Source organism: Macrobrachium nipponense, chromosome 5, assembly GCF_015104395.2.
Source record: "Macrobrachium nipponense isolate FS-2020 chromosome 5, ASM1510439v2, whole genome shotgun sequence".
Taxonomy (NCBI): Eukaryota; Metazoa; Arthropoda; class Malacostraca; order Decapoda; family Palaemonidae; genus Macrobrachium; species Macrobrachium nipponense.
The window spans coordinates 144,728,487-144,743,351 of NC_061107.1; the positions used below are offsets into that span (position 1 = coordinate 144,728,487).

General features: G+C 43.7%; 1 protein-coding gene across 1 annotated transcript in view; it reads right to left on the reverse strand.

Annotated features, from left to right (window-relative positions):
* Positions 1–14,865, reverse strand: part of LOC135215961 (uncharacterized) — a gene marked incomplete at its 3' end in the record, with an annotated part of 298,909 nt that overhangs the window by 202,234 nt on the left and 81,810 nt on the right. The window contains exon 3 of the mRNA XM_064250917.1: positions 3,061–3,179. Within this exon, the coding sequence (XP_064106987.1) occupies positions 3,061–3,179 (119 nt within the window). The remainder of the gene's footprint in view (positions 1–3,060; positions 3,180–14,865) is intronic.

The window sequence follows — 14,865 nt, forward strand, 5'->3', positions numbered from 1 at the left end:
CCCCGTTCCCGAAGGAACAGGAGGACCAGTGGAAGCCCCAACTGTCCCACCAGAGTGGGGCAGACCCTTCGAGGTCTCTAAGCGAGACTTCTTAGGGGTGGAGGAGGCTACCTTCTTCTTCGGCTGGGGGGCCTCGGAAGTCGAAGGGGGAAGAGGCGGCAGAAGACGATAGCAACACCTTCCTCTTCTTCCTGGACTTCCTCTTCGCCAGTTTCCTCAGGACAACCGACAGGTCCTCCATCCAGGACGGAGATGGGGCAGTTGCCGAAGCAACACAGCCCAACTGCACCTGTCCGGAGGGACCTGCGGAAGTAGCAGTGGAGAGCACGCTTCCTCGAGGAGGGCTACGAAACTCTTACCTGGCAGGTGAAGCGTCTGCCACCCCCGAGACTGGTCGGTCATGCGAACGCGACCGTTGTCTGGGTGGGGCTGAGCGTGAACCTGACAGGCGACAGCCTATAACGTCCTCCGACTCTCCCAAGTCCTCGTTGAGGCCGAAACCTCTCTGAAAAAATAGGATTAATTAAAAGAGGGCTGGACCCGCCTCCACCGGTCTCTGCGTGCATGGAACCGCGGGAACGTCATGCCACCCTGGGCACCGGACGATCGCCAGTCTGGCGAGAGTCACCCGAGCGACTCCTACCATCTTCCGCTCCGTGCCTGGGTCCTGACACGGTGAGCGTACTCAGCAGTCTGGACCCTGGCTGCACGGTCACCCGTAGGTGACCATACACTCGGTAACGCTCGCAAGCGGGCAGCCGAGACGGTTCCCGGTCCGGAGGTGGAACCTTCGGAACCAGGAGAGGAGATACAAGCGGTGGCCGGTACCTCCATGGTCCCCGCCTGCTTCCTCCACAAGACTTCTTAGGGGGGGGAGACCACCTTCTCTTTTACGGCAAAGCCTTAAAAGTTGAAGGGGAGGAGGCATGAAGATATGATGATCTTGAAGAGGAGGATGACGACACTTGACGAGCTCTCTTCCTCTTCGGTTTCTCCTTCTGCCAGACTTCTACCATCAGGAGTAGATAAACCTCAAAGGGCAGCGCGACAGCTTCGTCCAGTGACATAACTCCCGGGTAGTAGTGGTAATGAAAATGATTATCAGCAGGGGATAAGTGCACACACTCGAGGATCGGTTTGCAACATGCTACGAGTCATAGGTACAATTCCAAGGTTAAGATAACCAATACGAAGAGCATCCAACCAATACTGCTGAAAACACAATCACCACTAGTCTGCAAAATAAGGAAAAAAATATTAAAGTAATGAGGATACTCCTCCCGCATCCAAGGGCACTGCCCTCCGAAGTGAGAGGAGATCCCCCAACATCAACACCGCACGCCCATCCTTCTACCTTCTTCCAATAGTAAGTGAAAGGAAGAAGAAGGAGAAGAGAAATTACCATGACAACAAAACACGGACAAACCTTTGAAGTTCCCTTGGTAATTCTCAAGTGTAAGCTTAATTTCCGGATGAATACATGTCCCGATACAAGATCAATATCACTTACCTTAAATACATGTCTCATCCTCACGATAAATACATATCTCGTCCTCATGCAGAAGTGGGTTGTATATTATTGAAAAACCAAGGACAAACCTTTGTTTAGTATTAATATCAAACACTGTATATGCATAATTATTTAAATACAAAAAATAAACCAAAAGGATCCCACCAGGAAAAAAGATCAACGACCAGTCAGCCGGAGCTCACAAACACACGTCTTCATCGGAAGACGGCCGAAAGCAAAGTGGAGTGTTTACATCCGGGCAGGCTAGCCTGCCCGACGGTAGATGCTGCCTAACCACCTTGTTCAAGATCCAACGGCCATAATTCCAGCTATGCCATAAGTACATTCCTATTGTTAAAGGACCGAAAGGTTTGTATTACGTATCGGAACAAACCCAATTTTCCTTGAGGTTGGTTGGCTACAGAATTAACCAGTGCAGCAATCCAGGTTAGTGACTTATAATCCAGGTTAATGACTTCACCATATGGTGGCTGACATGTCAAGGTGGTTTTATGATTCGTGATGATGACCTCCGTGTCCTGTTTAAAAGCAAGGGGCATCTGCGATTCTGGTCAGTCAGTCAGATACCTAACTGCTGCTACATTACTCTTGAAAGGTCTCGTTCAAGACACTCAGTGAATCAAAATTTATGGACTTTTTTAAATAATACAAAACCAGGTGGACTACCCATAAAATGGCCATATCTTTAAGCAAGAAACGTACCAGTGAGGAACTTAATTCTAATAATGAAACCGTTCCAAGTGAAGTGAAGTGTCCAATTTGATTTAGGTTATTAAAACAAAAAAAAACTTATCATGACTTAAAGACAAGAAATGTGTTATCTTGAGTTAAAGACAATGTTAATGTGTTGCTACTGATGTGTACTACATATATAACCAGTAAGGGTTTCATATATTGTGAGTTTGTAAATAAGTTTTTTTATGATGCATTCCTTAATCAAAAGTTTATTATCAATGCATTGGCACAACATTTGCACTGTTTTAGGTGTTCTAATCAATAATCAAGACGATTAATAGTGAATGCTCTAAACAAGAGGATATCCTTACTGTAAGTAAATACCCTATACATATAGCATATAGTACCACTGTATATATTGGATTTGAATCATAGTACCACTGTATATATTGGATTTGAATCTATGTGATGTCTGACTATGTCAGTCATGGAACCCTACCCCACACATTACAAAAGACCCAATTACAAAACATTTTTATGATTTTATGGCATCAAGCAAAGGTGTCTTTTAGCAGCTATCTATTTTGTTGTGGGTGTTATACTACTAACTTTTGTAATTAGTTACAGATTTGCAAATTTAGGGCTGTATAAGCACCAACAATGAATCATGAATTCATAAGAATTTTGAGAACTTTAATAACGTATTAACCTGAAAAAGCTTCAAACCCATCTTTTACAAGATATAAGACCTTATTGTATATTTATTATAAATTCACCTGAATTAAAAAAAAATATATATATCATTAATAACAATGCAACAAATGGATGTATTACTATGGAATGATAAATCTTACCTGGTTTTTATTTCGTTTACTAGAAGCAAGTGAAGTAATAATTTTAACTTGCTCATATAAAGATGCACCTTTGGGAACATTTCGAAAAGTGGCTGGATGATTTTTTAGACATTCTCGCACTGAAATAGATATAAATCAGTTACAAAATAAAATGAACTTCCTTCCTCCCAGTATTACATTTGTTAGAAAAACTTTGTTTCTCATGCTCTTACTGAAATATCACAATGTTTTAAAGTAATTGTATTTCCTAACTGAGGTCCTTAACATGAGGAATTTGTTTTCAGCGTAGGCTGGAAAACCACAGTATAAGTTCGAGTCCTATTCTCAACCTGAGGGAAGAGGAGTAGAAGGACGAGGAGGGGAAGGTGGAGAGGCCAGTCACTCTCGCATCCTTGTTACCTCTAGAACCCCGACCATAGGCGAGATGCAACTTGTCCTCTAGAAGGAGCCAGGTAGCAAACAAAAGAGGTTCCAAGGACCTGTGGGCACACCCGAAGGAAGAAAGATATAAATATGGTCGCAATGAGACCTCATCTATCTTCTGGTCTGACATATTCTTCAGAGTGATGAAATGTACCAAGCCACTGGACGTATCCAACTGCAGAGAAGTCTCTCACAATCTTGTAAGACTCAGAGATAGAAATGTCATTAGACACTTCTGCATTGGCAGTCTGAAGTGGATAAAGGCATCGACACTCAATGAAGGGTGTTGATCCTTCATAGGTACAGCAACACACCAATAGGACAAGTAATGACTCATCTGGATCAACCAATACAAAGTCCACTACAGCAGGAGATTATGAAGAATTTGGACTCGTCAACTGACGCAGACTGATTGCGTTGCCACGCATCCGAGACGTAGTCACAACATGACACCCACCCTTTGAAGGGTGATACTGAAAACAGGCATACAAATCATCTAACTTGTTCACCAATGATGTTGAGAGACGAGATGACGATTCTCACGAGGCATGTGCACATTAGACAAGAGTCAAATGCCTTCTAGAGACAGAGGTCACTATGATGGCAAGACATTAGTTTCTCATCAGTAGTTGAATCTCAACCATGGAGAAACAATACTCACAGCTGAATAGAGAGAAGTAAACTCTAAGGATTCTGATCATAGAAATAATCCAGTCGATGCCACCAACCAGTGAAAACAGCTTTAATCCCTGTTGTTTTGTAGAAGACTGAAAAAGTTATTTCGCTATTTCATTGCTGCTCGGCGAGAAAGTCAGAGCTTGCAATGAAGGCGGAGTGTCTTTCAGTAATGAAAACACAGGGATTGTACTGCCTGAAGAACCGCTTCTTGTGGATTGGATCAGGGAGGAATTTTCTACTTACTTTGGAAGCAGAGCTAATCAGGCAGGGAACAGGTGAAGTCTTCTGTTATTCATTTACAATTCGGGCCCACAAAGAATAATTGAACACTTCACGAATTAGGAAATGTATATTAGAAGACAAAACTTAAATTGTCTGAAGAAAATCATTCTGTGTCATCGCTGCGGCCATTGGGGCAGGTGCGATGGAACAGAAGACTAGGCTACAGACTTATGTTATACCTTGGGGTAAACAGAAAGATGATAACAAGTCTAATGAGATAATATCTCTGTCTGAAAATTCTCACAACGGCAAATGTGAAGCACGAGACATGGGCCCTATGCGAGAATTCCAAGGCAACCAGAGACCTAAGTCTGTGATTGCTGGGCAGAGAGATTCAAATTGGTAGTTAATCCTCAACAGGGGAGAAACAATACCAAAACGAAAAGAATTTCGGAAAGAAAGCAGTACCAAGAGTACCACTCGCTTGACCCCTTATACCGAGTTGCCGGGTAGTGCATTCCATGATGGAATGCATTCGGCTAGAATCATCGAGCATCTGCATTTTAACCAAAATGGGAGAGAAGAAAACCTCTTCTTTAGTAATAATGCAAATGGTGTTGTGTTGTTGGCAAACAATACCACTAGTTGTATTCAAAATCACAACCAGAAACTCTTGGAGGCCTGAAAGGCTGCCCTGAGTTTCAGGTTAGCTAAGAGAAGGTACTATTTGTCTCAGTCACATACCAGAAGAATTAACTTACTGATATGCGCCTACTACTCGGACAATGCAACCGATAACAGAAGCATGTCACAAGAGAAATATACTAGTTTATTTGTAGGTTCCCTTAAATTGCACTCCAGCCTAATTCTTCTTTATTCACAAGAATAAGGACTGGAAGCAGACCTCCTTCATTCTCTAATATAGACAGCGAAGGTGAAGTTGTCCCAAAGGGAGAATTCTAAGGTGATAACAAGCCGAACTGGTTATTTCCAAAACAGTAGCACTGGAGAGGCATTCAAACCTCTCGGTGCTATCCATCCTGAACAGACTGACCTATGATTAGGAAGATCCTAAGATTGAACCAAAAACATAGTCTCAAGTTCAAACTCTGAGGAGTAGACTCCATATATTTCCTCTTATTTCCTTGTTCAATTCAGTGTAACCAGGAAGTAGAGGGAAAAAAAAAAAAAGAGGAGGATTGACTGTTCTTACCCGTTCTTCTCTGAACTTGCAATGTTCTCACTCGTTAAACGAAGCATTAATTTCCTACAACCATTTTGTTTGAACGAATGCGAGCAAAAGTTGACCGGGGTTACATGCAGTAAAAGCTGGCAAGAATTTGCCACATCTTGCTACACATCTATTTTCTCCGTGATCAAACCTCATGAAGAGGACTACACAGAGGACCTCCTCCTATCTCCTTCAGATGCCTTGTCCCAAGGAACAGCGACATCGATCTTGGCACCTGAAGAATAGCCATCCTGGCTGCCACAGGTAGGTCCGAGCAACCAACGCAGTTCAGTCCCTTCTCTCGCCCTGCGCCACTGTCATGATGTAGAGAAGATTACTTATCTTTGAATGTGGATGCATGACCCTCCTTGGAGGTTGTACACTTGGAGAGACCCATACACAAGTAACTGATGCAGCCCCAGTTCCATGAGCAGCACCCTTGGAACCAGAGACAGCATAACAAACCTGGGTTCGAACTCCTGGGGCTCCTGAAACACTATATTTTGGGAATAGTATCCAGGTTCACGTCCAGAAGAAGGAGGTGAGCTAAAGAGTCGGCCAGTTGCTTCTTACCCAGGGACAAGATTCAGACCTTTAGAAGTCTCGAGGCAAGACTTCTTGGGGGGTGGAGAATTACCTTCATCTTCTTAGGATGTGGAAGCCTTCAAAGAGGGAGGTTAGGAGGCGTCAGATGATGAAGACGAAAGATGATGATCCCCATGAAAATCCGCTGCAACATGGGAAGGAAGGGTGCTATGGTATGGCAAGGAACCACACCGATCAAGAGCAGAGTTCATTCGTTAGAGCCGAGCACTCGGCTCGGCGGAGCTGTCTGGTCAAGCCCAGTCGAGTGAGCTGAGCAGATCACCACTATATATTTATGAGTTGTAATCGTCAATGAAGAACTATCACTTCTTCCCAATTAACTGTTCTCCTTCGAGGCCAAAGCTCCAAGAAGAAGAATAAAGAGGGATTCTGTGTCTGCTGTCCTACGTGTTTGGACCCTATGGTCCAATACACGATACACGAGGCCAGTACTTGAGTATTCACCTAGAAGGTGTTGCATGCACTTCCAAGCTCTGCATAACTCCAAACCAGACTGAGAACCAAACTCATTTGTACTGGTAAAAGCTCGTCTCGCTATCCAAGCACTCATGATAGTGAGTGCCCGGCGAATGCTAGAATTCGTACAAATTCCCATGCTTGGCAAGAAAACCCGACTCGTGTAAGACAATAATCGGGCAGCCTTGTCGCCCTGGTACTCAGCAATATGATGAAGCCTAGCACTCAGCGAGCGCCAGCGAAATCAAGGGATCCAGGCACTTGGCGAGACTCCCAATTATTGTAATACTTATCAATACTGACTGTTACCCAGGTGTTTTGAAATCACAGAAAACCAAATCACTCTGTGAATTCTAGAAATTCCAAGGAATTTAATTTAATGGCTTGGCAAGACTCCCAATCTTTGTAATAACAGTTACCGGGGATGTCTGTCTCATCTGAGTGTTTGGAAACTATAGAAAACCATAACACTCTGGAAATGCCAGAAATTCCAATGAATTAGAGCATTCAGCAAGATTCCCGGGTATTGTGGTAACAATTACCAGGAATTTTCGTCACACCCGAGCATTTGCAGATTGTAGAAGACCAAAACACTCAGAGAGTTCTAGAAATTTCAAAGAATTTAAGCGCTCGGCAAGACCCCCGAATTTCATCAAACGATCATCAGGGTGGGCCCCTCCTTGACTTTTGAAGAAATCAAGCAGGAACGGGCATAAAAACCAGTCATAAATGTGAGCATTTAAGGCTGGAATGCGGGAATAATTCAGAATATACACTCGAGGCTCCCAAATTGCAAGAACCCACAGAGGACTGCAAATTGAAATCCATCCAAAGGACAGAATAAGCCAGAGAGAACATAGTCTTCAGATTTGACATAAGATCCTTCCTCAACAATGTGGACGTATGTCCAGTGAGACCTTAAGATCTTTCAAGGAACATAGTTCCCCGACACTGAATTCTAGGGACAGCACTCTGCAGGGTCTTTCCTATTCATCTTGCCCCTCCTGATGTAGCCATCGGAAGTACTAGAGGGAATAGGTGAGGAAGACTGGACACTCGCTTGCCTCGAAAGCAGAACTGGCAGGAGAAGCGAGTCATGAGCAGCCATCAACCTGCGATGATGGCCACAACGCAAGTCTAGGAAAGCATTATCATCTGGAGAAAAGCTTTCCTAAAATCTCTCGCACAGCGGGAGAAACATTGTCACCACCAAGACCGATCGGTCACCCAAACATGACCATCGTCTGGTAGGGGTTGAGTATGCGCACCTGACTGGAGAGGGCTGGTACCGTACTATGACGTGTCCAAGTCCTCGTTGAGGCTGAAACCTCTCAAGAGGACTAAATGGGACTGGTCTCATTGTGTGCATAGTCCCGCGAGACCGTCATGTCTACCCTGGGTACCAAGCAATCACCGTGAGAGCGATCACCAGCAAGGTGTGAGTCACCTGAGCTCCTTTCTTCCACTCTGAGGAGTTGTGACGGTGAGCGGACTCAGCATCACTGGCTCAGGATACACGCGAATCCGTAGATTTACGTGCACTCAGGGAAACTTGCAAACGAGCACCCGACACAAAACTAGAATCTCTAGGACTAGCAGCAGAAGTGCAAACTGAAGTTTGCGCTTTTATGGCTCTTGACACGCTAGGCTCTGGGGACAGTGTGACAGTTCCTGTTCCCAAAGGAACGGGCGACCCAGAGGAAGATCCAACTGCCTCCTCAGTTCGAGGATGCAAACCCTTAAAAGTCCCGTAACGCGACTTCTTAAGGAGGGAGACTACCTTCTCCTTCTTCAGCAGGGAGTCTTAGAAGTTGAAGGGGTGGAGGTTGATGAAAAATATGATGATTCCGAAGAGGAAGATGATGACACTTGATGAGCTCTCGTCCTCCTCAACTTCTCCAAATTCTGCAAGATTTCTCCTACAGAATGAGGTACAGTGGAACCTCGACATAAGAAAGTCTCTATTTACGAAAAATCCAGGTTACGAAAGCAAAGACGAAGATTTTTTTGCTTCTGTAAACGAAAATAATTCAGGTTGCGAAAGGGTGTACTGTTAAGTCTGAGATTCGCCCAGACCGCCGAGAACAATTTTGAAACTCGCGCGCCACTAACTCAGTAGACTCGCCACCATCCTCCCGCTCTCCCATTGGTTCCTGATGCTAGTCCCAGCCATAGAAATCCTGCTCTCCTATTGGTCAGCATCTATCCCATCATCCCTCTACATAAAGGCATCCTTCGACCACTTCATCGCATCAGCATTATCGTACGCACACGGAATTAAGAATTAAGAAGTATGAAGCTGGCATGCGGTTGAGTGTGACGATAGGCACCATCCTTAAACAGAAGGAAGCCATCAAAGCACCTACACCTTCTAAGGGCGTGACTATTTTGTCCAAAAAGAGGAGCCACGTGCATGATGAGATGGAGAGGCTGCTTCTTGTATGGATTAAAAACAAAGAAATCGCTGGCGAGACGATAACCGAGACGTCACTCTGCCAGAAGGCCAGCGCTATTTTCGGTGATCTGATTGCCCATGGCGAAGACGACAGAGAAAGGACATCAATGGCCAACCCCAGACTTCAAGACTTCTCGGGGTCGTTTGAATAAATTCCGTAAAAGACTGGCATCCATTCGGTGGTGCGGCATGGGGAGGCTGCCAGCTTGGACACGAAAACGACCAAAGCCTTTATTAAGACGTTTGATGAGATGACGATCAAGGAAGGCTACAGTTCTCAGCAAGTCTTCAACTGCAACGACACTGGCCTTTTTTTTTTTTTTTTGGAAAAAAAAATGCCTCGTCGGACATACATCACGGAGGAAGAGAAGAAGCTACACCCCCGGCATAAGCTATAAAAGTCAGGCTTACACTCGCACTTTGTTCCAACGCCAGTTGTGTATCATTCTGAGACTCCTCTAACCTTCAAGGCCCACAAAGGGCTAAAGGAGAAGTTTTCGGTGATGTGGAGGGCTAATGCGAAAGCCTGGGTAACGGGACTTTTGTTAACCGAGTGGGTAAATCTGTGTTTCGGCCCGACAGTGAAGAAATTCTTGGAAGAGAAGCGCCTCCCTCTGAAATGTCTGCTGTTGTTGGACAATGCCCCCTGCTCACCCTGGCCTGCCAGAAGATATCCTAGCGGAGTATTCTTTTTATCAAGGTTCATCTTCCGCCTAACACCACCCCTCTCCTCCAGCCCATGGACCAGCAAGTGATATCGGACTTCAAGAAACTGTATACGAAACATCTTTTCAAGAGATGTTTCGACATCCCCGATACCACAAACCTCACCTTGCGTGAATTTTTAGAAGGAGCATTTCGATATCGTCATATGCATCCAACTAATCGATCAAGCTCGGCAGGAGGTTTCGAGGCGAACCTTCAATTCTTCATGGAGGAAACTCTGGCCTGATGCCGTATCTGCCCGGGACTTTAAGGGATTCAACGTGGGCGAAGCTGATGCATATTCAGAAACAGTTGACGATCCTGAAACTGCTTCGCAACCAGATCTTGACAAGATGGTTGCACTCGGCAAGTCCATGGGGCTGGTTGCCATCAATGACATCAATGACCTCCTTGAGGAGCACCAAGAGGAGCTTACGACGGATGACCTGAAGGAGTTGGAGGCCATGCAACATAATGTAATTCAAGAAGAGTTCTCTAGCAGCGGCGAGGAGGAGGAGGACCCTATGACAATGGCAGAAATTATGGATGCTCTAGCTGCTTTTCATAAAGTGCAATCATTTGTAGAAAAGAGACACGCGGAAAAGGCTTACACAGGTCGTATGCTTGTGCTGTTTGATGACGTTTAACCGAGTCGTTTAAGGAACATTGTGAAAAGCAGGCAGAAGCAATCTTTGTTGGATAGTTGTTTTCTGCCATTTTTTAATGTGTTTCATAAAGTTAAGGGTTCATGTTTTCTGCCATTTGTCCACCTCCTCTGTCGCCACTTTTGGAGATCGCCTCACTCAAAAGGTAAGGTTCCACATTTTACTGCATATATACATACAGTATTTCTTGTACCATGTACACTAATACACTTCATATACAGGTACAGTATAGGTTATGTTAGATACTGAATGGTCCAAATTGTTGTATTTCATTGTTTATTGGTCAATTTGGCTTTATTATAAAGTTTACTTTGGTGTTATTGTAGGGCTTGGAACAAATTAGGCAATGTACATGTAAAACACAGTTCGAGATACGAAATAATCAGGTTACGAAGGCCACTTCGGAATGGATTAATTTCATATCCTGCGTTACTACTGTACATTTACCAGTAGGAATAGAGTTAATAATCACAGGGCAGCAGCAAAGGCTTTGTCCAGTGGCAAAACTCCAGGATAGTAGCAGCAAATGAATATGATTTCCAGCAGGGGAACAGTGCACACACTCGAGGACTAATATCACAGCATGCTACAAGTCATAGGTACATTCCAAGGTTAGGATAGTCAATATGAAGAGATATCAAACCATGTAATTCTGTAATCAACTATCACCACTGTTAGCCTATAAAAGAAAGAAAATATGATTTAAAGTAATAAGGATACTCCCCTAGCATCGAAGGGTACTGCCCTCCGAAATGAGAGGAGATCCCTCAAACACCAACACCACATGTTCCCTCCTCTATCTTCGTCTGATAGCTAGAGAAAGGACAAAGGAGAAGAAGAAATACCAGAAGAAACAAAGGACAAACCTCCAAAGTTCCTTGGTCATTTCCAAAGAGTAAATTTCGGATGAATACATGTCTTAAAAAGGCGAAAATGATAATTTTACAATAAATTAAGGTTTCACATATGCTCACCAAATAATTATTAGCTATAAGCTTTCTTACCTGGCAATCGAAAATTCAAATTTCCTGGCGGCAGCGCTACCATCGTTTGTGTAGGTGATACAGGCCACGCCTACTTTCGGGAATACCCGGTACTGCTAACTATTGTCAATTCATTGAGCCTCAACGTCCATCTGTGGGGAGGAGGGAGGGCTCTGATTATGTAATTGTTTGGTAAGTGTATTTTATTATAAAAATATCATTTTCATATAAGTGACTTACCAAACAATTACATTAGCTGAATCCACTACCCGAAAGGTCGGTATAATGAACAGCTTTTCATAAAAACAAAACATAATCATGTGCTCACAATATATATATATATAATGTTTTGCAGCAACTTTACCTTGTTTTGAGAGGGCAGCTGCTGGTGATACTGCCTCTGGTTGGCACTCTCATCACATGTAGGAGACATGGCAGTAATGGCCAGGGCCGTCCCTACTAATGGTGGTATTTTGCAACCATGGAAGTACATCGATGATTGACAAAAATTCAAAAATTTTACCCTTGCCCTGGGGTGAAGACTAGATAAAACAACCTAACACCATCACCTACACTAAAAACCATACGATACCCTTAACCATACATAAAACTGGCGGGTACTTCGGGTACATGTACCCCGGGGCTTCCCAAAAAACTCAGCCACCTTAAATCCAAGCAAGGATATAGAAGGAAGAAACTGGGTCCCCCTATGCTTCCTCTCCCAACACTATTCCCGCTACTGACAACTGTCCCAGTCTAAAACAGTTTTCAAAAGTAGTTTCTACCTCCTTAAAATAGTGCGATGCAAACACCAATTTTGACCTCAAGAATGTTGTTTGCATTATGGAGGTTAGACATATTTTGTCTGAAAGCCAGACGTTGCTACTGCACGAATCTCGTGTGTCTTCACTTTCAGCACACAAAGAGTTTGTTCTTGAGTTTGGGCATGAACTTCTCGAATCAAGCTCCTCAAGAACGACATTGCATTCTTTGAAAGAGGACGAGACGGGTCTTTTACCGAACACCAGAGTCGGTTCAATTCTCCTCTTAAAAGTTTCTGTCCTAATCAGGTAGTGTCTGATGGCTCTGACCAGACACAACATACCTTCCGCCCCACTATGTCCGTTAAGTTCTTTATCCTGAAAGAACGGGGCCAAGGATTTGAAGGATCCTCGTTCTTAGCAAGGAACTCAGTTACATATGAGCAAATTGTATTGCCATGGGCGAAAACCTACTTCCTTACTCATTCCCTGCAACTGGCTTACTCTTCCCACTGTGGCTAAGGTGACTAGGAATAGTGTTTTCCTAGTTACATCTCTTAAGGTTGCAGAATTCAACAGTTCGAATTGGGGACCAGGGAGCCACTCTAAAACTACATCCAAATTCCATTCCACTTCATCGGGTTTGAATATTTTGGAGGAGCTAAAGGATCTGATCAGGTTGCTGATGTCCTGATTTGACAAGATGTACAGGCCTCTATGCTTAAAGACTGATGCAAGCATAGCCCTATATCCTTTAATAGTTGAAGTAGCCAACTTCCTGGAGTCCCTCAGAAATTACATAAAAAAGGGATTTTGACAAAGGAAAAATCTATTTCTGGGGGAAGACCTGTGTCGGCCGGTGAAATGTTCCTATAGCACTCATTTCTAGGTATAAATTAATGCTAAATATACCAGAGAAAAAAGCCATATGGAATGCTGGAGTTACTACCCCCAGCTTGCTCACCCTCATAGGGTGTCGGTATAGCACAGGGGCGAGTGGAAGCCACTACCACAGATACTTTGCCAATTAGAAGTCTCCTCTCAAAATCCCTCTCTAGAGAGGTGCCGTTACGTGTACCTTCCGCTCGCTACTACTACTACCTCTACCAGAATTCTTCATTCCTGAAATATGCACCCAAGCTTGGGCCAGCTAAAGGATGGGGAAAAAGGAAAAGAGAGGGATGGGTTCACCGGGCAACACAGGTCTTCCCCCCGAAATAGATTTTTCCTTTGGCAAAATCCCTTTTCTGGGTTCGACCTGTGTCGGCCGGTGAAATAGTAGCAGAGAATTGGCCATACAAGCTTGGTAAACCAAAAATTTTTTATGAAAGGAAAATAAAAATTTTCTTAAAATTATTGTTTTAATAACCAAGGTAGGAATAGCAAATGATGAAATAAGATTTTATGTATACTTACCGAGTAGTTACTAGCTATAGTTTCTAAAACCGCTGGCAGCTAGAATTTTTTAAATTCGCAGTAGCGCTAGTTTGTTTTGGTCAGGTGATACCCCCCGCCCACTATCGGGGGAGTGAGGAACCAACACCGTACAAAAATCAGTAGTTTATGCCCTATTATCCATGTGAGGGGAGGAGGGTGGGCTTTGATCATGTAACTACTTGGTAAGTACACATAAAATCTTATTTTATCATAAAAATGTCATTTTTATGTATGCAACTTACCAAGTAGTTACATAGCTGAATCCCACATTGTAGGAGGTGGGATCCATGGATAAGCACATATCTTTTAAAATCTAATAAATATAAAATATGTACTTAGTGCTAGCATTCATGCAAATGCATGTTGGTTCCTTACCTGTTAAGAGCTGAACAATTGAATACTGCCTCTGGAAGTTACTCGTCTTAACTCATAGGGATGTGGCGATATAGTCATGACTTATCCTCTAAAATGTGGGACCCATGCAGCTAAGAAATGTCCATGGCTAGCATGGTCAACCAAAGGATGCCCCTGCCATGGCTGCAGTACCATATAACACCATGTTACCAGAGTAAAACTATCACCTTCAACCATAACCAATATTCATACCAACTATACACTTGAACTGAAGGGTACTCCTAGTACATCCATAGTACCTCCAGGCTTCCCTAAAAACTCAACAACCTTATTCAAGGCGAAGAGATGGGCTAAGAAAGTATGACTTGCTACACACCATTACCCAATGCTGTGCCAGCCGCTAAATACGGACCCAGGGTACTGCTAGTTTCATAGATTGTCTCAATATCACACAAGTAATGTGAGGTAAACACTGATTTACATTTCCAATATGTTGCTTGTATAATCGAGTCCAAAGAGAGATCGTGTTTAAATGAGAGGGATGTTGCCACTGCTCTCACCTTGTGAGCTTTTACTTTAAGTTTATTAAGATCAATTTCTTTCACTTGTGAATGACCATCTACAATTACACTACGTAAGATGAACACCAGGGCAATTTTAGACATCAGGCGCACAGGATTCCTTACCGAACACCATGAAAGATCAGACGGGCCCCTAATTTTCTGCCCTTTGTAAATAACAATTCAGAGCTCTGACCAGGCAAAGTAACCTCTCTTCTTCTTCTGGTCCTACTAAGTCCGTGAGGTTTTTGATACTGAAGGAACGAGGC